General features: G+C 36.5%; 2 protein-coding genes across 2 annotated transcripts; both read left to right on the top strand.

Moving 5' to 3' along the window:
* The first annotated feature begins 1193 nt into the window (after nucleotides 1–1193).
* On the top strand, nucleotides 1194–6804 carry LOC113044327 (stimulated by retinoic acid gene 6 protein-like). The gene is made up of 18 exons (XM_026204230.1): nucleotides 1194–1347; nucleotides 2051–2111; nucleotides 2377–2477; nucleotides 2582–2712; nucleotides 2813–2933; nucleotides 3036–3081; nucleotides 3281–3409; nucleotides 3640–3707; nucleotides 3792–3903; nucleotides 3990–4146; nucleotides 4234–4309; nucleotides 4425–4506; nucleotides 4625–4673; nucleotides 4862–4979; nucleotides 5141–5260; nucleotides 5586–5749; nucleotides 6042–6188; nucleotides 6264–6804. Coding segments are annotated over exons 1-18 (1905 nt in total). The 5' UTR covers nucleotides 1194–1345; the 3' UTR covers nucleotides 6485–6804.
* A 515-nt stretch (nucleotides 6805–7319) lies between these two features.
* On the top strand, nucleotides 7320–22085 carry LOC113044325 (tudor domain-containing protein 7A-like). Its single transcript, XM_026204226.1, has 18 exons — nucleotides 7320–7430; nucleotides 8460–8667; nucleotides 9004–9148; nucleotides 9679–9838; nucleotides 9907–9971; nucleotides 10804–10982; nucleotides 13052–13473; nucleotides 13738–14001; nucleotides 14108–14294; nucleotides 14365–14476; nucleotides 14691–14893; nucleotides 15001–15135; nucleotides 15220–15303; nucleotides 19095–19229; nucleotides 19450–19560; nucleotides 19675–20105; nucleotides 20221–20381; nucleotides 21368–22085. Exons 2-18 carry the CDS (start codon nucleotides 8461–8463, stop codon nucleotides 21586–21588), a joined length of 3222 nt encoding a protein of 1073 aa, XP_026060011.1. The 5' UTR covers nucleotides 7320–7430; nucleotide 8460; the 3' UTR covers nucleotides 21589–22085.
* The last annotated feature ends 20 nt before the right edge of the window (nucleotides 22086–22105 follow it).

Genomic DNA, 22105 nt, shown 5'->3' with positions numbered 1-22105 from the left:
TTCTCAGAACTCAACTTTTCTTAGAAGTGCCTTCAAGTACACAGAGGTGCAGTAGGCCTAACATACACTGAAATATTCACTAACGTTTGACAACCTGAAAGTGTTAATATATATGTTAATAAGCTTGTTATTTTCCTAAACAATGCAATGACACTCATATAGCTACTGTTCATATTATTTATAATAGTTAATATTTCTTCTGTTGGTTGACGTGAATCGTTACTGTTGTGTTGAGCTCTTCTCTTCTTATCAACAGCGCCCCCATGTGTTGGTCCGCGTGACCAGCAGCACTTCCCGATTCTCGCTCCCTCCAAGTAGAATGAATGACCTGCCCAACTCAGTCCTTCCGACTTCAAGAAACGGCAAAACACATCTCTCTCTCTATTCTTTTTCTATTGTATCTACTTGTTTTTTTTTTCTTTTATTTGAAAAATTACACTCCAGCGTTATCGATTCGATTTCTAATCTTTTTACTTTTTTTCTTTTTATTTATTATATATTTAAAAAATGCTATATGTAGCCTAATGCATTATACTAACCAAGACTTGTACATATAGTTGCTCTTTTGTTGGTTTTGATTGCTTCTTTTGTCCTGATTTTTAAGATGCTTTGGATAAAAGCATCTACTAAATGACTAAATGTTATCTGCCCTACTTCTGCATCTAGTTTCATTACTATCCTAAGCAAATATTGATGTGTGGAAGACTATTGTCATTTATTTAGCTAGTTAGCCACAAATGGTTGATAAATGCCTGCACAGTGGTGATAGCTACCGTCAGCAAGTATGGAAACAGCAGGAAAACAAAGCCAAACACTGGACATTTTATGCAATTTATGTGAAAAGTCCCTGCCAAGACATATCCAAGAAAAATGCTGTGTTATGAAAGATAATAACAAATTTGATTGTGATTTCTCTGATAATTTCTGATCATGATTGTTTAGATCATTCTTAATTATATAAATCAGATTATTATTATTATTATAGTGAGCACCGTGTGTGAGTAACATGCAAACAGAGAAATGGCAAGACCTAAATCATCTGCTCTAGTTCAACAGCAAGTCTTATCTAAGTTTGGACTATTATTACACAGTAACAGTACAGTCAATAAAACAGAGAGAGCTACACTAGTGTGTGGCCTGGGTCAAAGGTCATCCAGTCATGTGACTAGATAGCTATATCCTGATTCATGAAGTGAAAGCTTTACTTCATAACTTAGTACACTGGGACTAGAGTTTATTATGAAGGAGAGCAACTTTATGGTCTAAATAATCTTTGCCTACAAGCGACTGAGGAGAAGAATATCGCTCCTGTACTCCAACAGCAGAACGGTAGTCGTCGGAAATCATGTGAGTTACTTCTGCTTTTGAAACACTTTTTAGAGTGACAGACAGAGAATATTTTACAGTATAATTGATATTCTGCATTCTATGCACATTTTTGTTTAAATGAAGCATTTTACATAAACTGTTTTTAGATACTGTTAATTCTGAGTCAAATCTTCACTAGTTTTACATTTAGATTTAAGATAACATTTTAACATATTTATGAAAAAATAAGCAAATATATATTTTAAACAAATTTTAAAAGTGGGTTAGTGTATGTTCTGTGAGACATTTATACTTCCAAAGACATTATATAGATATTGTTAAAATGTCAAATTGAATTGATTATTAATACTATTGAGAAGTAACATAAATAAATAAAATAAAAAAATTATGATTATTAAAAATGACCTAGAATACAAAAAAAAAAAAGTGGGGTCATTTTTCTGTTGATAAGGGGAAGTGTTTTTAGGTCACTGGTTCTTATCTGTGCAGATAAAGTATGTTTTTAGGGCACAACGTGTTATATAATAACAATATAAATGATGATAATTACCCTAAAAATAATGCTTACTTTGATTAGTAAGTGGGTCAGTTTGATCACAGTTTTACAGAATTTAATTAATCACTGAAGCTGTTTTCATTCAGCTTCAGTTTTTCATTCATGCTGTGCTCTAACCCCTCGCTCATTCGTTCTCATTTCCCTCTCTCTCCCTCGTTCTCTAAGGGAGGAATGTCAGAATGGAATGGCAGTGGACTTGTTCCTGCATTGCTCTCTTGTTCCTGCTGTGAGTGCTGCCTGCATTTGTCCAGACAAAACTCTCTTCCCTCAAGACAAACATGCAACCCTTTTTCTAGAACAGGAAGTGATGCTTCACTGTTAGATAAGAACTGACATGATTACATGAATTTAAGATTATATTTCTATACTTACTAGTTGGTGTCAGATGGTGTATCATCTTGTATATCACCTTGGGTTCCGTGGTGTATTAGGATCGTTAGACAGCTGTCATTTGTGCATACGTAATATAGTTGTATTCCTTTGTTTTTCAGGTCTGCATTGTGTTTCTGCTCTCATTTGTACAGCGCAGAGCGAAGGCTCAGCCCTTTGAGAATCGCTTTCCATATCTCAGGGGTCGATTTGGCATTGTGGTGTGAGTGATATTTGAACAAAATCTGTAGATCTAAGTTTAATATAGATTTTTTTACATGTCTAAGTGCCCTTTTAAGTTTTGAGTGTGTGTGTTTTTCTTTGCAGGCCATTGGATTTCATTTGCAGTCTAAGTAACCGATGGTCTTATGGTTTCGCATTCGGTGCTATTGCCCCCAGTGTGATTCAGCTTTTCTCTGAGTCCTACACACCATTCACTGTGCCTAACTGGGCTAAAGGTAGTTTAGATATAACAATGCATATGTCCTATGATAAGTTCTATTATCTAGTTTTGATCAAAGGAAAGTTACAGTCCATCTGCATGTGTGTCTCTTTCAGCCATTGTGTACCTGGTAGGGGCAATAGAAGTTGGTGTGGCCTACCTGCCATTCTTTGCTTGTCTTTCAACGCCACACCGAATACTAGGAGGGGTTTTAGGTCTTCTTTACACACTCACGTGGTACACAGAAACACTCTAGTTTTCTGTTTGTTGTCGTAGCTTTAAAAACATTTGTGGGTTGTTGAAGTGACTGATAATTTTTTAACATTTCATGGCTTTTAGGCTCATTGTGAGACTGTATGACACGATAAGCTGTCCCTCTGGAAGGGTAGGTGAATATGATTAATAATTAACTTTATTTTATTAATGATTAACTTATTATCACATTATTATGCTCATGTGAAGATTAGGTGCAGTTCGATTTCTGTCAGTGTTCAAAATGTGCAATAGTGTCTTTGATGATATAATATAATACTCATAATTTGTAATTGTGAATGCGGAATTAAAGCACATTTCGCTGGTTGCAGATTTTAGGTCCTTATGAGAAATTGATCATCCTGTGGCCGTTCTTCCTGTGTCTGTTTTTCCTGCTGGGACGGTTTGTGTATATCATTGTGAAGGCAGTAAGAATCCACCTGCAGCTACTAACGGATGAGGTCAGATCATGAGTCTTGTTGTCATTTATGTTATTTTACAATAAGGTTATATTTGGTAGCATTAGTCAATGCAATAGTTGACAATACTTTTACAGCATTTGTTAATCTAGGTTAACATTAAATTCACGTTCATATGTAAGTACATTTTTAGCGTGTTAAATTAACGTGCATAATGGAAAAACATTTAACAATAGTATTTATAAAATGAGTAATATTTCTGTGATATATAGAACGAGGAGGATCTAAACTGCCATCAGTTCATATATGTACAGACTCTACTGAAACACCCCCCTGAATGGTACACTTTCATTCAACATTGACATGCATTTATTAGTGTATTCACACCAATCAGCCAATACTCATTCTGCTATTGCCCCTTAAGGCCAGAGGAAAAGAGTTGGTTTCGAAGGAAAGTGTATGACTGGGATCCTCACTTCAAATTCCCTAACAGGATGATTGGCACATCCATTATCTCTTTGATTGGCTTGTACACGGTCAGTCAGCACTCACTAATGTACACATTGTTTATTGAATTTTTTACTTAAAGCTAAAAAATGCCAATGTTATTGTCTGTTTTTAGTTGACCCTAGCGGACTACAGCTTGAGCGCCTACACTTTTGACAAGCTAGATGCTTTGATAGACTCACTTGGAGAGATTGCATCATCCTGTAATGAAACAAACAATGTGTTCAAGTCACTCATTCCCAGGATGAACGAGTTCAGCTTTGTTGCAAGAAGTAAGATATAAGATCCACCTCTTTTTCTTCTTGTCTTTTTGTTTTTGTCTTTGCTCATATATTACACTACCGTTTCTTGTTTCTCAGGGTCTTGGTTGGCAACAACTATTTTTTCCACTCTGACATCTGTTACTTACACTTTACACGTGCTAGTATGTTACAGGTATGGTTATTTAAGCATTCTTTATGTACAAAATTCAACAATTAAGCACTTAATAACCCAAAGGTAGTATCATTAAAAACTTTACCAAACAATGAACTTGGATCAATGACTGCAGGAAACATTTAAAGAGGTTGTGGAAGGGACAGAAAACTTTTCTTCCAGAGAAGTTCCATAAACCAAGCCCCGCCGTTAGCGTGGTAAGTAAAGAGTTTTTGTAAAGGGTTTCTTTGTGTTTCCTCTACGACTGAGGACAACCATCAAAAAAGCATTTAAGAAAAGTTGTTGATCAAAATGCCAAATGTGTTTCTTTCTCAGGCTGCTATTACAAGATATTCAGGCTGGCAGATTGCCTTCACTATGTGGGGTATGCGAATTTCTCTAAAAAGTTTGATTTATTGTCAGTATCTTCGCTGACATCTGTCCTTGGTATGCTTTGCTTTGTCATAGCTAGAGTGACTCAAATATATGAAAGAATATGATGATGAAGTGACATCAAATGTTTGTTGTATTGATTAAACTGATTTCATTTGTTATTTTTGTTTGTTTCTGCAGGGTTTCTGATAGTTCACTTTGTGCAGTTTCTTTTTGCCTTGCTGTTTGTGTATGCAGTCGTTCTACCAATCCAGAAGGGACACTTTCTCAGCTGGCTTTCTAGTGTAGGCATCATTCTGTGAGTTCCCTTAAAGACATCTCATGACAAATTTCATGTTTCATAAGCACAATCATCAGGCCGTATTTTTTTACTTGTATGACAACATATTTTATAGCTAACATAATTATTAGCATAAGCAGCATTTGAATAGCAATAAACTGTGTTTTATGTGTTTGCAGGCTGACAATACTCTTAGTGATAGCCTTGGTGGTAGTGCAGATTATTCTGGTCCAAGTGTTTTTCCTGCAGGACAAACTCTCACCTGGGGACAAAGAAAAGCCCCTTGCTCTTAACAATAGGTAGGACAACTACAAATCACCTTTTTAGAGGAAAATCAAACATATGAAGCTGTAAATATGCACTGACTTTAAACAGCAATTTTGGGTGGGCCAGGTTTCTTAATGTTTTGAAAGAGGTCTCTTGTAATGTCACCATGTGTTGCAAATAGTCAATATATAATGCAGTAAAAACAATAATAATGTGAAATTTCATTTACATTTAAAGACATACATTTTTTTTCCTAATGCTAAAGTTTTAGATTTTTTTTTAGTGTATATAAAAACTATTTTTATTTATTTATTTAATTATTTTTTAATAACCGACATTTTTCTTCTCCTTCCACAGAAAAGCATTCCACTGCTTTAACTACTTTTTCTTCTTCTATAATGTGGTTATGGGGTTGAGCAACTGCATTTTACGCCTTTTAAGCAGCTGCATTGTGGGTACATGGCTGGTGTCACGTATTGACCGGACCATCATGCAGCGGGGCTATGAGTCGATGGATCCAGGTACATATGCAGTCCAGTTCAGTGAAAAAAAAAAACGTTCATTTTCTTAATACAGTTTTATCACAAAGTAGATCAGAGGAACCTTAATAGAATTAGATTAAAATTAGAATAGAATACAATTATAATTTAATTTATTTATTATTATATTTGAGTATTTTGGTTAATTAATTATATTTTATTTATTAAATATATTTGGGTGATTAAATATTTTTTTGCCTTTACAAGCCTGTAGAATTTAAAATGAATTCTAATATTTTTGTACAACGGTCATAATTTACTTTCTTTTGGGCAGGATATAGTACATGGATTGGGATGATATTTGCTGATCATTATCATAGCAACCCAGTTATGGTGTCTTTCTGCCATCTACTGCTTCGCAGAACACTGGACAAACGAGGACCTGCAGAGTCCTCCTATGCAACCTTTAGAAATAACACTGGTAAGAATTACTCCAGATGCATGACAGCACAAATGTCATCCCATGAAATGACTGTGCCTGTCTGCTGTTTGACAGGGGGTTCAGTAGGGGGCAGAGTCCGTGTGCGCTGGCTCCTGCTGTACACACTGCTGAGGAACCCTGCACTCATCCTGCTGAGAAAGAGGAAAAAAAACAACCAGAATGACAACCAAGACCCACTCCTCTTAGCCCGAGCCATCACCTCACAGACTCAACAAATAGCTGATCTGGTCAGCAAAAAAACTCCAGAAACAGAACCAACACAGTCAGACATCTGAAACCGGTTCCTCAGTGTGAACACAGACTCCATGATTGCATGAGTTTTTTTTGTGCGTGTGACTATTGCACTACTGATGAAATTAATTTTTTTGGGATATAGACTTTGAAAAATATTTTCTTTCCTTTTTGATACAAAGGGCAGGAATGAGAAGCTACCTTCCTATAATACATAACTGCGCAGGATTTTATTAAGAACTGGACTGAGAAAATTACGTATACATTTGAGGTCTAATGCTTTTTGTGAACTTGTGCAACAAATTTGAATGATTATGTGTTTGTTGGTCAAATAGTATTTTGTAATAAAGAATGTGAAAGCTTAGTTTGGGTGAATTAATTTTATGGTTTATGTCAAAAAAAAAGAGATAAGGTACTAAAATATATTTATTTGTATATGTTGGTCTAATATACAATGCCTTTGTATATTAAAGTAAAAAAAAAAAAAAGGATTTCATCCCTTCCCAAAAATCTATAATGAACCAAACAGCATAATATCGAATGTTTATTATAATAACTTTAATAAAAAAAGAATAGTTGTAAATAGCTAATCAGACTGTCATCACCCTGAATTCTCATAGCATGAGTTTTATTTATCACTGTTTGCCTTCAGCACCTTAACAGAGGAAGTTATCCGTTTTAATACTGTAAGTGTTCGCAATATTAATTGATTGAGAACAATCTTCTACTCTTATCCTAAAGTATGGCTGACTGGCCCTATTTAAGCCTATTAAAAGACTTTGGAATTAATTTATTTATTTACTAAGTATACCAGTAGGCTAATTCACGTTCATGTTTTCATTTCGTTAATTTTTATTTTCTTTTATTTCTGTCTGACATTTGACCTCAGTCCTTTTTCCGATGACGTATGACGTCGTTGGAGTCATAGCGAATGCACGTGCATGTGCGCGCGATATTGCGGCTAAATTAGAGTGACAAAAAGACAATCAGGTGAGTTTTGTGTCAAGACTTCGATTAATTGTCTATATATTTTTATAATTTAGGAATAAGAATCGTCCTTACAAGCAAAAAAAGAACTAGAGTAATTAAGTTAAATCAGTTAACGTTATGTCGTTTGTTTGATTAGTTAAGTTACGAAATTGCCTGATGAAATTTATTTAACGTTAACCTTCCAGTCTTCCCGCCTGTCTTCTTTCAAATGACTACTTAAACGTACATGTTTTCCATAAGTGTATGGTTATTTTGACCGATACCAACGTTAACGTCTAAATTAACAGTATAAAATATTGTGGGATGCAATGTAGGATTGAGAAAAATGGAGGATATCACGGTTAGCAAGCGTAAACTGAGAAACAAGTTTGTGTAAGATGGCCAGTCTTTCAAATAGTGTTCGTGGTAACTTGTTTTAATGTATTTTGTGACCCAAGCCCACAAAATCAGCCAATAAAGGTAAATTCTGAAGGTATCTGAAAGCTGAATAAATACGTTTTCCATTTATGTATGGTTTTGTTAGGATAGGACAATATTTGACTGAGATCATTAGAAAATCTGGAATCTGAGAGTAAAAAAAAACGCCTTTAAAGTTTTTCAAATGAAGTTTTTGGCAATGCATTTTAATAATAAAAAAATTAAGTCTTGATATACTTACAGTAGGAAATTTACGAAATATCTTCATGGAACGTGATCTTTACTTTATTTCTAATGATTTTTGAGAAAAAAGAAAAATAGAGTATTTTTTACTCATATGATCCTGTATTGTTGGCTAGCGTCACAAATACACCTGTGCTTCATATGTCAGGTTTGTTATATGTATATTTATGCTATTTCCATACATTCAAAAGGAGAAGAGTGAAGCACACCCTTGTTGTGAAAACACACAATAACAACAAACTGATTTCATGTGTGCAATCATTTATTTAAGGTTCATTATAAAATTGGCTATTTTTAATATCAGGAAGTTTTACTATGGCTACTATATCTGACCTGTCTTCATTAGATTGACTTTGTGTTTGAGTGCAGGATGAGTGATGTGGAGTTGGTGAAGAAGATGCTGCGAGCTGTTCTTCAGAGCAGTAAGCACGGTGTGGCCATGGCCCGTCTGCAGGGAGATTACCGGACTCTGACAGGAGAGATGATCCCTTACCGGCAGTTTGGACACGGCAGTCTAGAGAGTTTTCTGCGCAGCCTTCCCGGTGTGGTGCGGCTCGAGCGCTCCAGTGCTGGAGAGGTGATGCTTTCAGTTAATCTGATGATACACCACATACCTTTATGTGTTTTGGTAGATAATATAGTGTATTATTCTATCCATTTATAGCATGATATGTATACATACACAATACTGGTCAGAATTATTTGATTAAAAATACAGCAAAAACTGTAATATTTCAAATACTGCCGTTTAGAATAACTGTGTTCTGCTTAAAATTTATATATTAAAATGGAATTGACAGAAATCACAGATTTGCACAGCCCTGATAGAAAGCAGTTATTTTTAAGTTATATTTCACAGTATTACTGTTTTTACTGTATTTTTTTATGATGGACTTTATTTGTATGTTTGTAGGTCATGTGTTTTGCTGGTGTGTGTGAGGAAACGGCACACATCGCACAGCTGGTCGCCCGGCAGAAGAATGTTAAGAAGTCCGGCTGCTCTAAATTACTGAACTTTCAAATGAGAGCGAAGTCTTCATCTCTGTTTTCACATACGGGTAACAGGCACAAACAAAAATCCAGAGTGAAATAGATACTATTTGACTGATATCACATCATTTTCATGGTTCGTTTGGGAGAAATGGATCTGCTAAATTTAAATGTAAATTATATTATTCTGCACTTAGTAAATTAACAGTGTACATTTTAAAATTAACTTGAGCGTAAATTGTGCGAGGTGCAAACCTGTTTTTAGACATTCTTTGTAGTGAAAAAAAAATTCTAATGGTTTTCTTTAGTTGTATTTTTTAAACACACATCACCTTAATAACCACATTAATCTACATAGTGGATTAACTCTTTGACATCCTAGTTTTTGTCCACATCCCAATAGGGTCCTTATGAAATGTTATATTGCTGTTCATTTGCCCACCAAGCTTTTCTGTATATGTGTGTTGATACATCTATGCCAGTCAGTCTCAATTACGCACTATTGCTACGAGCCGTTTAGGATCCTGCACTCTGTTATGCAGCCCTTCGAGGTATGTGCTTGTTTATTGATATGGTTTAACTGTTTTGGTCTTCGCAGTCAAACCTCGCTTGTCTCTGCGGCAACCGGGCCACATGACTCATCCAGCTCGAAGCTCTGCATCCAAGTCTAGTTTTTACCCCAACCAGCGGCAGATTTACAGTACTGACCTCCCCTCCTCCCGGGTTCCTACTTGGCAACTGAACAAGAAGTCACCAGGGTGGGTGACGTGAGACAAACCATTCTCAATACACTCATCCCAAAACTTACACTGTGTGTAATTTTTAGGTTTGAGGAGAAAACATTTGCAACCAGCAAAGTCAATACAGGGATAAAGACCAGTGGGACACCAGGTAAATCTCTGTTTTGCCCTGTTAAATATCTTTCAGCTTGTCTTCATGACAATTGCAAAATTGTATCAGATACAAACAGGATCCTGAAACATAAACTTAGTACTTAACCTAATGCTTAAACCTAGTTTTCTTTTTCTGCCTTGCAAGTGATGATAAAGAAATGAGGCCTTAAAGCTGAAAAGTCATGCATCTGTGGTTTAGGTCGCCTATATCCTAACTTCGTCCTAAGGTTGGCCTTAAAAAGAAAAATCAGCACTCATTAGATTAGATTAGATTCAACTTTATTGTCATTATGCAGAGTACAAGTACAGAGCAAATGAAATGCAGTTAGCATCTAACCAGAAGTGCAAGAATATAGTGTTTTAAATACATAAAAGTGCAGAGTAAGTGAAGCTATGATGTACAGAATGTACAGTGGAGTTGCTACTGTATATACAGTATTGAGCAGAGTATATAGAGAATATAAAGAGGAATGCAATGTGGGGATTGTATGCTATGTACATTATGAATAGAGCAATGTAGGATTATATACACATTATGAAGAGCAGCAACATGAGAACAGTGGTAATAAATACAGTTGGATGAGTGTGCAAAAGTATTGTTAATGTATTCTATGCAAAATAACAGTAGTGCAATTATATTTTTATAGAAATGGTTTACTGTGCTTTGTACAGTAACAACTTTAGACAGTTTACAGTAATAGCTAGAACAGTGTGCAGTCTGTGCAAAATATGAGTAGTGAAAATACATGTATGTAAAGTACTTATGTACTCATCTCTGTTTTTGTTATTTGGTTACCTTGTGTGACGTTTGTTGTGTGTTGTTTCTTCAGCTCAGCAAAAGCCTGCAAACAGTGCTGATGTTGAGGTGGTTCAGGGTCGAGTTAAACAGCTTTTGGAGAAATACTGCAGTGGAGTATGGCTGTCAAAAATCCCTCAACTCTATAGGATTATGTTCCAGGAAGAGCTCCATATGCACAAAGAATTGGCAACATGGACGCACATCTGCACTGTGAGAAAACTTAAATAAACAAACACAACCTAAAATCAATCTATCTGCTCAAATTGTAATTAGATCTTGATCGGTGCTATTATCATTAAAGGGGGGGGGGGGTGAAATGCTCGTTTTCACTCAATATCCTGTTAATCTTGAGTACCTATAGAGTAGTACTGCATCCTTAATAACTCCAAAAAGTCTTTAGTTTTATTATATTCATAAGAGAAAGATAGTCTGTACCGATTTTTCCCGGAAAAACACGAGTGCCTGGAGGCGTGACGTGTGGGCGGAGCTAAAGAATCACGAGCGCGAGTAGGCTTTTGTGTTGAGCGCGTCTGGAAGCTGTGACACCGTGAGGACAAAACCAACCAAAACAAACCACGGCTAACAGTCAGATTCAGCGTATATTTATGATCCAGAATCAGATCCAGAGGCTGAAATTGAACAAGAGCAGCATCAGCAATCAGTCTCTATGTGGTATGTACTTAAACTGTATATATTTGCTTAGCGGTTTTGGAAAATGACTAAGTTCCACTTTCTTTGTCGTCTTTTTTTTTTCTTTTAAGCTGTAGATGTGGAAAGTGCAGTTTGATGACAACATCGCATGTTGTTTACTTGATGTGCTTTCGCGCCGATAGCTAAGTTAACAACACAGAGATATTTGAAGCAGTTTTACTCGTGCAGTTTGATGACAACATCGCATGTTGTTTACTTGATGTGCTTACACGCGGATAGCTAAGTTAATAACACAGAGATATTTGAAGCAGTTTTACTCACCGCCTGCGGTTCCAACACACGATCGTGACCCTTTTTCGTTGGGACTGCATTATCCTTAAGAAATAAACGATGTGCAAATCCGGCGTCAAACTGGACCTTGTTGTAAAACAAGCATCTTCGAAATGCAGGGAACAAACACAAACACTTACACTTACGTTGATGCTCTGTAAAAATAAACTCCATCCACTGGTCCCTTAATGCTGTTTCTCTTTTGGTAATCTGTGCAGGGTTGTCTTGCCCTGGCAACCAAAAACACACTTCTTTTGTGACATTTCGCGACGCTCTCGCTCTGATCAGTGAAGTGTGTTGTGCTCTCAGTGCTGTGCTATACGGGAGCGCGCGCTCTTCTTCTTCTCTAGTAAAGAGCGTGCGCTCATCCGGCAGACATGCCCTCATGACCCATATAAGGAAATTCCGCTCCATCTAACGTCACACAGAGCCATACTCGAAAAAAACTTTCCGAAACTTGTGACAAACCGGAAGTAGTATTTTTGGAACAGAAATACTCCTTCAAACGCACAACTTAATTTTTGAAACTTTGTCCATGTTTAGCATGGGAATCCAACTCTTTAACAGTGTAAAAAACTCAGTATGCATGATATAGCATTTCACCCCCCCTTTAACTAAAACTAGAAAAAAACATTTGTTAAAATAAACCTAGATAGATATTATATGAAAAACTTGAAAAATGTTGCTTTGTCAACTAATTAAAAGTCAGAGTTGAGCATTAAATTTACTAACTTGAAATTAATAAACTCATGCAACAGCTTATTGCATATTTATATTTTTACCTAACCTGTTGTCTACATGAAACAACTCATAAAAAAGTCAATGAATGAAAACAGACTGAATGTGTGAAAGACATATGGCAACATTTATAGGATGCATTGAGGAGGAGCCCAGACTACACACAATGGCCAAGTCATGCTTATGGTCCATGATATTGATACAGATTCTGTGTAATGAACAACTCTTTGTGATTGTATATTTCATCAATATTTAGTTTCCAGGTTATCTACGAGATGGATTAAAATGCAGATAAAGTCAAGAAAGATGAGACACAAACCCATGACAATGTGAATTCAATGTTTTTTATTTTTATTGTCTGGAGCCCTGCTCAATTATGTTTAATGTCTTTATGGTGAGCTATGTTCACTATAACCCATAATTTTATGAAAAAGAAGCCATACAGGATGAAGAATTGATTACAGTTTACAATTTTAAGTGGACCGTGCCTTTTTGTAATAAAGTTGTTGACTGTTATATGGTACATGATTCTTTGTTTTCTTTTTCGATTCTCTCCTTAGGTTGAAAAGCCAGGCAGCAATAACATAGTTGACCGTCTGGTGTATCCTGTCTTGGAACCTGCCCCAAAACCAAGCACTGTGCCTGCGGTAGCTCCATGCAAGCAGTCTCCCAATGCAAAACAGCCAACACCTGCCCAGCAAACTACCCGTATCCTCAGAACTCTTGCCATTAACATTCCTCCATCAGCCCAGAAATCTCAGCCACCTTTGAGCCCAACATCACCCAATTCCACCAAGCTGGATTTTAGTCTTCCTGAAACACCCAAAGCTCACCCTCACTCACCCATCACCCCTCCTTCCACACCACCTTCTCACCAGCCTCTGACTCCAGAGATCAAGCAGAAGCTGAGGCAGCTGCTCAATAAATACAGCCAGGGCCTTTGGGCCCATGCACTTCCAAAACTTTTCCAGGAGGCCTTTGGGTACTTTTGACATCTGTCACTTTTGATGAATTTAATGCATCCATATTGAATAAAAGTGCTATTTAAAAAAAAAAAAGACCTTTTTTTAAACCGTAGTGTACTTATGATTTTGAATGCATAAGAGACATTAATACGCTGTTGTGACAGACACTGTTTCAATCATTTCTAGCTGTCAGTTTGTAATGTAATATATGAGAGCGTATCACAGTGTTTACTTTTCCCAGTGAAAGTTTTTTTTTTTTTGTTCCCTGTCTTGTCTCTCAGGTGCGTGTTTCCACAGAATGTGCTGGAGGATCTGTCTCTGTTGGCAGATGCATGTATGGTTGAGTACCCCATGCCAGACAATCGAAAGAGGGCCATACTGTATGCACTCCCATGCCAGGTGCAGACACCACCTCGTCCTCGCCCACCACCGCTGGTTTTGCCCTATACCAGCAACCCACATGTACCTCCTCTGACCATCCCAACAACAGAGTTCCTTTCAGTTTTGGTGATGGAGGTCAGCAGCACAGACAATATTGTTCTCAGGTAGAGCTCACAAAACCAATATTTTACTAGTTACAAGATTCCTCTTTAGTTCTGTATCATTGGATTATTTAAGGTTGTGGATTCATGATGATGTCTTCTTTTTCAGGTTTGTAGGGGAAGGCTACTCTAAAGCTCTGGAGGGGTTGGAGGAGGCCATGCTACAATTCTATAATACAGTTGGAGCTGGACTTTGTCTTCTCTCTCCAAAAATTGGACAACTCGTGGCAGTTGCTATAGAGGATGATGCAGTACTGAGAGCTCAGGTCCACCTTGTCTTAGAGGACAGTGTAAAGGTATCAGAGTCTGTGCAAAAGACAAAGTCCGTTTGCATTAGATGCAATCCTAACTTTTCCCTTTTCATAGGTGTACTGTGTGGATCATGGGTTCTTTGAGGTGGTCAGCAGGAAGAAGATACTACAGCTGAGGGATCAATTCCTGACTCTTCCCTTACAGGCAACCACGTGCCAACTTGCAGGTAATACTCATCAGAGGCTTTTATGTTTGTGACAATGGAAGCTTAAAAATGTAAAAAAAAAAGTTATCAAGTTAACAAACTTCGTCTGAGTTTTCTGCATTGTGAGAGCGAAAGTCGCTTTTTATATTTTTATTTTGTGGTGAAGTAAGCTTCTAGATGTTTGAGAGTAATATGTGATGTCATTTTTTTCCATTTTCACTGTCTTGAATGTTAGGTCTGGAGCCGTTCAATACAGATGGGGTAATTCTGAAGACTCTGGAGTCATTAGCTGTTGGCCGTACGCTAGTGGTTGAGATTGTGGAGCGAGAGGACACACCAGCTATTGTGCTGTATGACACTTCTGAAAATGAGGATGTGAATGTGAATGCTGTATGCTTGAAAGCCCTGCAGGATAAGTCCATGGAGAATCCTCTACAGGTCTGTCAAAATGACATAAAATTTCTGCACATTTTCAGAAAATAATTTCTTTTCTTTGTATTTACAAAATGAATAAATAATAATGCCCCTCTCCTCTATTTATTCAGGTGAACAGCGTGTACACAAATGTGTGCGTGACAAATGTGTGCTCTGACGGCAGTATTTACTGTCAGTTGCCTTCTCGAGGCCAGGCCAAACTCAAAGACATCATGGACAAGATTGAAGCACACTTCATCTCTCAGGTAAAATAGATAAAGTCAGTTTTAGGCTTCTTTTAGGAGGTACAAATGATTGTCAGGGCACTAAATATTTTTTCTGCTTCTAAGTTAACATGGGAGCTGTTGGTGTCCAAACCGTTCTGTGGGAAAGTGTGTCTAGCTAAATACAAAGGCAAATGGGCAAGAGCAGAGGTGAGAAGATGGCATACTCTTTCCCTTCATCCACACATTTAAAATGGCATTTGTTCAATGACAGTTAAGGCTGCACAATATATTGAAGTAATGTTGAATATTATCAAATTACAGTGAAGCATGGCACTGTGTTCATTTACAAGTGTTTTTCTTGATATGATGTTCAAAGGTTCGATTTACAGTTCTGGTTCTCAGTTCTGGAGTTGGTCACTTATAATGTGCATTTTAAAGCCCAGTGTGTCGCCTATTTCACTAGATTTTGGCAACAAATTATTCATGTATTTACTTTGGTTTTCCACCAAAGTAAGCTTAAATGTTTAACTTAAAAGTGAAGAATATTAATGTTAGCTGTTAATATTAGTACTATAATTTTGCAGATGTATTTCACAGTGTGATTTATGTATTTTTGTAATCATAATTATCACAAAGAATGGTCAAAAACTGTGAAAATGTGGCCTCTGATTAATCAAAAAAAAAAAAGAGTTTGAACTGGTTCCAGTAAGAATGTACCCAAGTATGAACACTCAGATTTTTCAAAAGTGTGCAAACCACCCTAAAATCAGGGTTCATACAAGGTGCTTAAAGTGCTTGAAGTATTTTAATTTGACTCCTGGTTAAACTCCTGGTTAAACTGCAAATGAAAAATTCTTCTGAAATCTTAGGTATTCCAATATTTAATAGCACGTTGTTAGAATCAAAAGTTACAACTGTGTTATTTAATGAGATAACAAGAACTAAGACTTGTATTTAGGGCTGTCCCCGACTAAAGATATTCCTAGTCGACTAACACACCTGCATTTTAGCAATTAGTTGAATAATCGTTAATTTATGATATTAATATAAAAACTTGCGTATATACAAGGAAAGGTATAGTCCAAGTTGAAGTTTAACACTTCCATATGACAGAATATGCTAAGCATGATGTTAGCGCTTTCAAAATGAAAATGAAGCGCTTAAAACAGAATAGTAAGTCTGTAGCAAAAACACTGTTTGGTATAAAATTAGTGGAAAATTAATATAATTTGTATATTGTTCAAAAGGAAAATTAACAAAAACTAACAATTTAATAAATGCACATGGCACATCGCACAACGCCAAAAAAAAGAAGGCGGCAAACAAATCAACAGCCTAAGTATTTGATTAAATTGTTTAGAACAACTATATTTAAGACAAAATGTGGAACAAATAATTTAAAGAACACTAGTAATCCAAAATATCAGAGCAAAGCCACAAACTGCCATTAAGACGACGAGTCTTGACCTGAAACAGCAAATTGCAAACATCAGACTAATTTTTCTTACAGAATAAAAAACAACTTCTGCATTATATGAAAACGAATAAATAAAAGTAATATGTATTTATTTATTTGTATAGCCTAACCGTTATAAAAATACCCGTTTTTTATATATATAGCCTAACAGATAGCAAACAGAAACACTACAAAAAGGAAATTAAGCATTCTTACCTAAGCTTTCAATTCGATTTAATTTTGTTCATATTATGTGAGAGGAACACCAGCTTGTCTACATTGTTAGGAAGAAGGGAGCTTCTTGACTTGTTCACAATGAAGCCGGCCTTTGAAAAGATGTGCTCTGATGGAGTGCATGTGGAAGGGATACAGTGGAGGCGCTAAGCTGCTTTAGTGAGCTTTGGATATCGATGTTATTTTTTTTGCCACCATGCCAATGGTCCCGAATCGACCTTTGTTTTATCTGCCAAGTACATTTTTAGTTCATCCTTCTCTTGCATGCTCCTCCTCATCAAGTGTGCTTTGGTATACCGCGAGGCACGAGATCTCGTTGATCTCTCGTTGCTTTGATGTTTGCGCAGCCACTGATTGCGTAATGTTTTCACTTGATTTTTTTTTTTTTTTTTTGCGACTAACCACTTAATTAAAATGTATTCGACCAAACCTTCTTCATATCGACTAACGTTTAGTCGACTATTTGGGGGCAGCCCTACTTGTATTATTATTATTATTTTTTTAAACAAAGATTAATAACTTGTGTAGCAAATGTAGCTATTGCTCATTGTGAATGTTAAAGCTGCAGTAGGTAACTTTTGTAAAAATATTTTGTACATATTTGTTAAACCTGTCATTATGTCCTGACAGTAGAATATGAGACAGATAATCTGTGGAAAAAAATCAAGCTCCTCTGGCTCCTCCAAGTGCTCCTATTGCCATTTGCAGAAATTCATCCACTCCCGGTAAGAAACAACCAATCAGAGCTGCGGTCCGTAACTTTGTTTGTTCTAAATGTAGAAAAATGAACATAATAAGCGAGTACACCATGAATCCATTTTCCAAACCGTGTTTTTAGCTTGTCCTGAATCACTAGGGTGCACCTATAATAAGTGTTTATATTCAGACTATTTTAGATTGCTTCGGGGGTACCGCGGCGGAGTAACCCAGTACCTTTGTGATTCTTCATAGACATAAACAGATAGAAGTAGTTCCGGCTACGATGTTCTTCCGCAAGATGCAAGCATTTCTGTTTATTAACTGCTAGAGCATCAAAAGTTACCTACCGCAGCTTTAATGCTTAACTAATGAGGTCTTATTGTAAAATGATACCTAATGGTCTTTCTAGATCTTTTGCACATTAATCTGTGTAAAACTTTAAACTTTATATAACTTTCTGTAATGCTTTATTGTATTTAAACGTTCAGTTATTTTTGTTTATAAAAAGGTTTTTTAACCTGTTATACTGTTTTATGACCCCTTTTTGAAACTTGAAAATTTCAATACCGTGATAAAAGCATGAGCAATTAATAACAACAGGAAAATTTGATACCTGCATATCCTTAGTGCATTATAAGTGTTATTGAAATTATATGAAATAAGAGTTATTTTTATTCTATATAAAACAATATTTTAAAGCAAAATCAACAATGCAGCGCATCTGATATAAGCACAGAGTCGTTTCGTGCACAAGATCTTGCGATATTACTCCCTGTCCCTGAGGTGAAAAGCGGACTCACGATATTAGTATAAGTTGTGTTTGTGGTAAAACTTTTGATAGTGCTTACATTGTTCAGTCTTAAATTGCTGTTTTTTGCCTAAAGACTGTTTTTCACTTGGGTCTATTTGTATTATTAAAAAATATCAGATTACTCAGTTGTGAGATTAATCTGTAGATTACTTGATTACCAAAGTAATCATTAGTTACAGCCCTTGATTAGTTAAAATATTTCAAAATACAACTGCATTGTTTTGATTTGTGTTTAAAAGACAAATATTTTGTCATTTAAAAAAATAAACTTAAAAATAGTATTAAAGTATTGTCTCATTCTAGTGAACCAAGTAACTGTATATCTCATGAGCTAAGTGTATCGTCACTCACCCAAGCATTGATAAAAGGTGATATAGCTGATACAGCTTTCATTCTTCAGGTCAATCATATATTCTTGAAAAAGAAAATTTGTTTGAATAAGGAATCTTTGCCATAAAATCATTTCAAATGTTGCAGCTGCCACAGTCATTGCATGCTTATGTGCTGCACTTTATTGGTGCCATTTTGTTTTATCAGTTTATTAGAATTTGAAAGATAATATTGTTTTGTAAGTGAGATCTCTGATTTTAGTCGTTGAAAACCAAAGAAGTACGAACGAACCCTGTAAAAGGATGGTCTGCTAAGTCTTTTGATTAAATGTCATTGTTCAGACTTTTTTTTCATTGTTCAGACATTTTTCACCATTTCTTTATTTTACACAATTTTACTTCAGAGATTTTAGACAAAGCGATTCATATTTCCATTGCTTGCATGAATGTGTGTTGCATCTGTGTATAGATCATTGACCTTCATGGTAGTCAGGTGTTGGACATTCTGTTTTTGGATCTGGGACTTCCTGCTTCTCTGGAGGTTAGTGAGCTCAGAGAGATCCCGCCAATCTACCTCAAAGAGCTCATCACCATACCACCTCAGGTAATATAAATATATATTTTTTTTTTTTTGCATATTTGTTTCCATTCATGCTCATGGCTTGCCACTAGTGTGCAGGTCATTGTTTCAATTGCATCATAAATCAAGCAGTGAGTTTTTCCACTTGTTTGATAAATAAAATAACTCTTTTAACATCAAGTTGAATTTGTAGCATTGCATTAGTCTGCTTTATGAATGAAAGTAATTGTTTCTGACTATGTAGGCTATAAAGTGTATTCTGGAGGAACTGAATGCAGATGGGAGTGTTTGGCCTCCTGAAGCTGTTCTGTGGTTGAGAGAGACAGTCCTCAACAAAGACCCAAGTTGCATGAAGGTCTTACACTTTCAGTTATTGTTTACTCAAATGTGTTTTTTTATTATTATTATTATTTTTTTTACACTCTTACTGTAAAGTTTATTTATTTATTGGCATGCGTGTTGTGTTTAGATAGTGAAGCTTGATGAGACCAGGACTGTGCATATCTACCTCTTCACTTGTAATGGAGCCCAGGACCTTCAGAGCAGTGTTAACCGTCAGCTTGCCTCCTGTCCATTCTGGCAGCGGGATATCTACTTCAGCAAGATCACCAGGATTTCGAAACCTATCCAGCCCGAGGCAGGGGACAGCCCTTATGCAGCTCCTGCACTGTCTAATGCCCTCACACTGCCCCCTCAGCTGGACTTACCAGTGGTCGGACAAAACATGGATGTGTTTGTGTCGGTTGCATGCCACCCTGGGCACTTTGTGTTGCAGCTTTGGCAGGATCTGTACAAGCTGGTGGTGCTGATGGGAGAAATGGTCCTGTTCTACAACAAACAGGAAGTAACCCGAATCAACATCCAGAAGAATAATGTCTACGCTGCCAAGATTGACAACAAGTGAGATTTGAGTGGCACCTCTGATTATACTTCCACAACCTTCTGGGCAACTAAATCATTGTCTTTTTTTTTTCTTTCACTCTCCCTTTGTCTTTTCACCTCTCTTTATTTATAGTTGGCATCGTGTTTTGGTAAAGGGCGTCTTAACCAATGGCTTGGTCTCTGTGTATGAGTTGGATTATGGGAAGTATGAGTTGATCAACTATTCCCAGCTCCAACCTCTCATAGATGAGTTCAGGCAGCTGCCATTCCAGGGAATTTCTGCTCAGCTGGCTGGTAAGAGAAGCTGGAGCCAAATAGGATTAAAACAAATTATTTAATTCTGATTATTTGTCACCCTTTTACTAATATTTGATGTACGTCTTTGCTCTGAAAGGGCTATTGTCTTTCAAAATAGCCATATATTATATATAAAATGCCTATTGTTGGCAAGTAGCTGTACCGGTAAACATGTTTAAAGGAAGTACAGTAAAAATTTAGCAAAACAAGGCCTTTTTTTAAATAAGGAGTACAATTTAACTTTATTTGTATATACACCAGTAGAACACATACAAAATAACAAATAGGCCTAGTGTTTCACTGAATGATTATTATTTATTTTTTTTCTAATCCCACACAGGGACTTCTGTAGAAACTGTAGAATCAGTGATTCTGAACCAATAGAATTTTAGAGGTCTGCATAGGTTAAGCGTTAAACTAACACTGTGGAGCTGTTTTATAACTATAGATTTAATTTTAAACAAGTCGTGATGATTTGAAAAGGCTAAATTGATCAAACATAGACTAAGATCAACTCACTGTCTGCTGCTGGTCACTGGGTCAATGCTTTAAAAAAAAAATAATCTTAGAAAAATGTTTGGAGCATTTTTTTACTCATTAAATATAAGTTAACTTAATAAAATAATGACCCTAAATACAATCACTTTGCCATTTCATATAAAAAAGTACTTTAATATCTGAGACAATAGTGTAAGCTGTTTTGGGATATGGGGTGGTGGGGAGAAAGACCGCTCTGGTCAGAATTCTGACAAGCTGTCGGACAAGGGCCGGGGTAGAGCCTGAGCTTCCTGTGCCAGGGCCGAACTAGGGCCTAGATTTTAGGCCCATGCAGGGCTCTAATATGGAGTTGGTTTTATGATTTCAACAAAGTATAATATATTTTGTAAATATTTGATGCATCACCCAGCCCTATTGCAAAGTTGCTCAAAACAGATCAGTATCTGTAGATGCTTCTGATTTGTATGTGAAATGTTTGTTTTCAGGGGTCAAGCAAGGGGTCTGGGCTGAGGAAGCTTCTATGGTGTTCCGGAACCATGTTGAGAAGAAGCCACTGGTGGCTCAGATCGAGTCGTTTGAGGAGGGGGATTGGCCCTGGGAGCGTAAAATCTCTGTCTACCTAGTGGACACTACACAGGAGGACAATGACATCTGGATCCACAACATTATGGTGGAGTTTTTAGATGAGATCAACAGAGCAGCTTGAGACTGGCACCACTTCCCTTTCCAAGAACCCTGCTGAAACTCTGAGTCTGAAGGAATCTAGAATTCAAGAGCATTGACTCTAGATGTGTTTGGTGGGTCATTTTATTCCCACATGGTCAAGAATTGCTTGTTATCGTTCTGAGTACCATGGAAAAGGTATTTCTTTACCAGTTTTTGCTGTTTTATAAATGATACTACTACTAGAATGGCATTCCCAAAATTAACTCGTTATTACCTGACCAAACTTCCTTTTTGTGTCTTTACAGTTGGGCCATTTGTCTAAGTAATTTTTCATGTGTGTATTGTGTGAGACACCGCTGCCTGTATTGTTTATACTCTTATTGAATTTTTGCACTGGTTTGTTTGCAACTTATTGTGTGTTTTCTAAACGGAGAATGGCCTAATTGTAATAGAACATTTGTGTTCAGATGCTCAGGTTTGTTTTATTTCCAAGTTGACAATTGGTTCGGAGAATTAAAAAAAGACAACAACAAGAAACACTTGTGTGACTGTCATTT

This window comes from Carassius auratus, chromosome 26 (genome assembly GCF_003368295.1).
Source record: "Carassius auratus strain Wakin chromosome 26, ASM336829v1, whole genome shotgun sequence".
Classification (NCBI taxonomy): domain Eukaryota; kingdom Metazoa; phylum Chordata; class Actinopteri; order Cypriniformes; family Cyprinidae; genus Carassius; species Carassius auratus.
The sequence above is the reverse complement of the archived record's forward strand: the minus strand, read 5'-3'. Positions and strand labels throughout refer to the sequence as shown.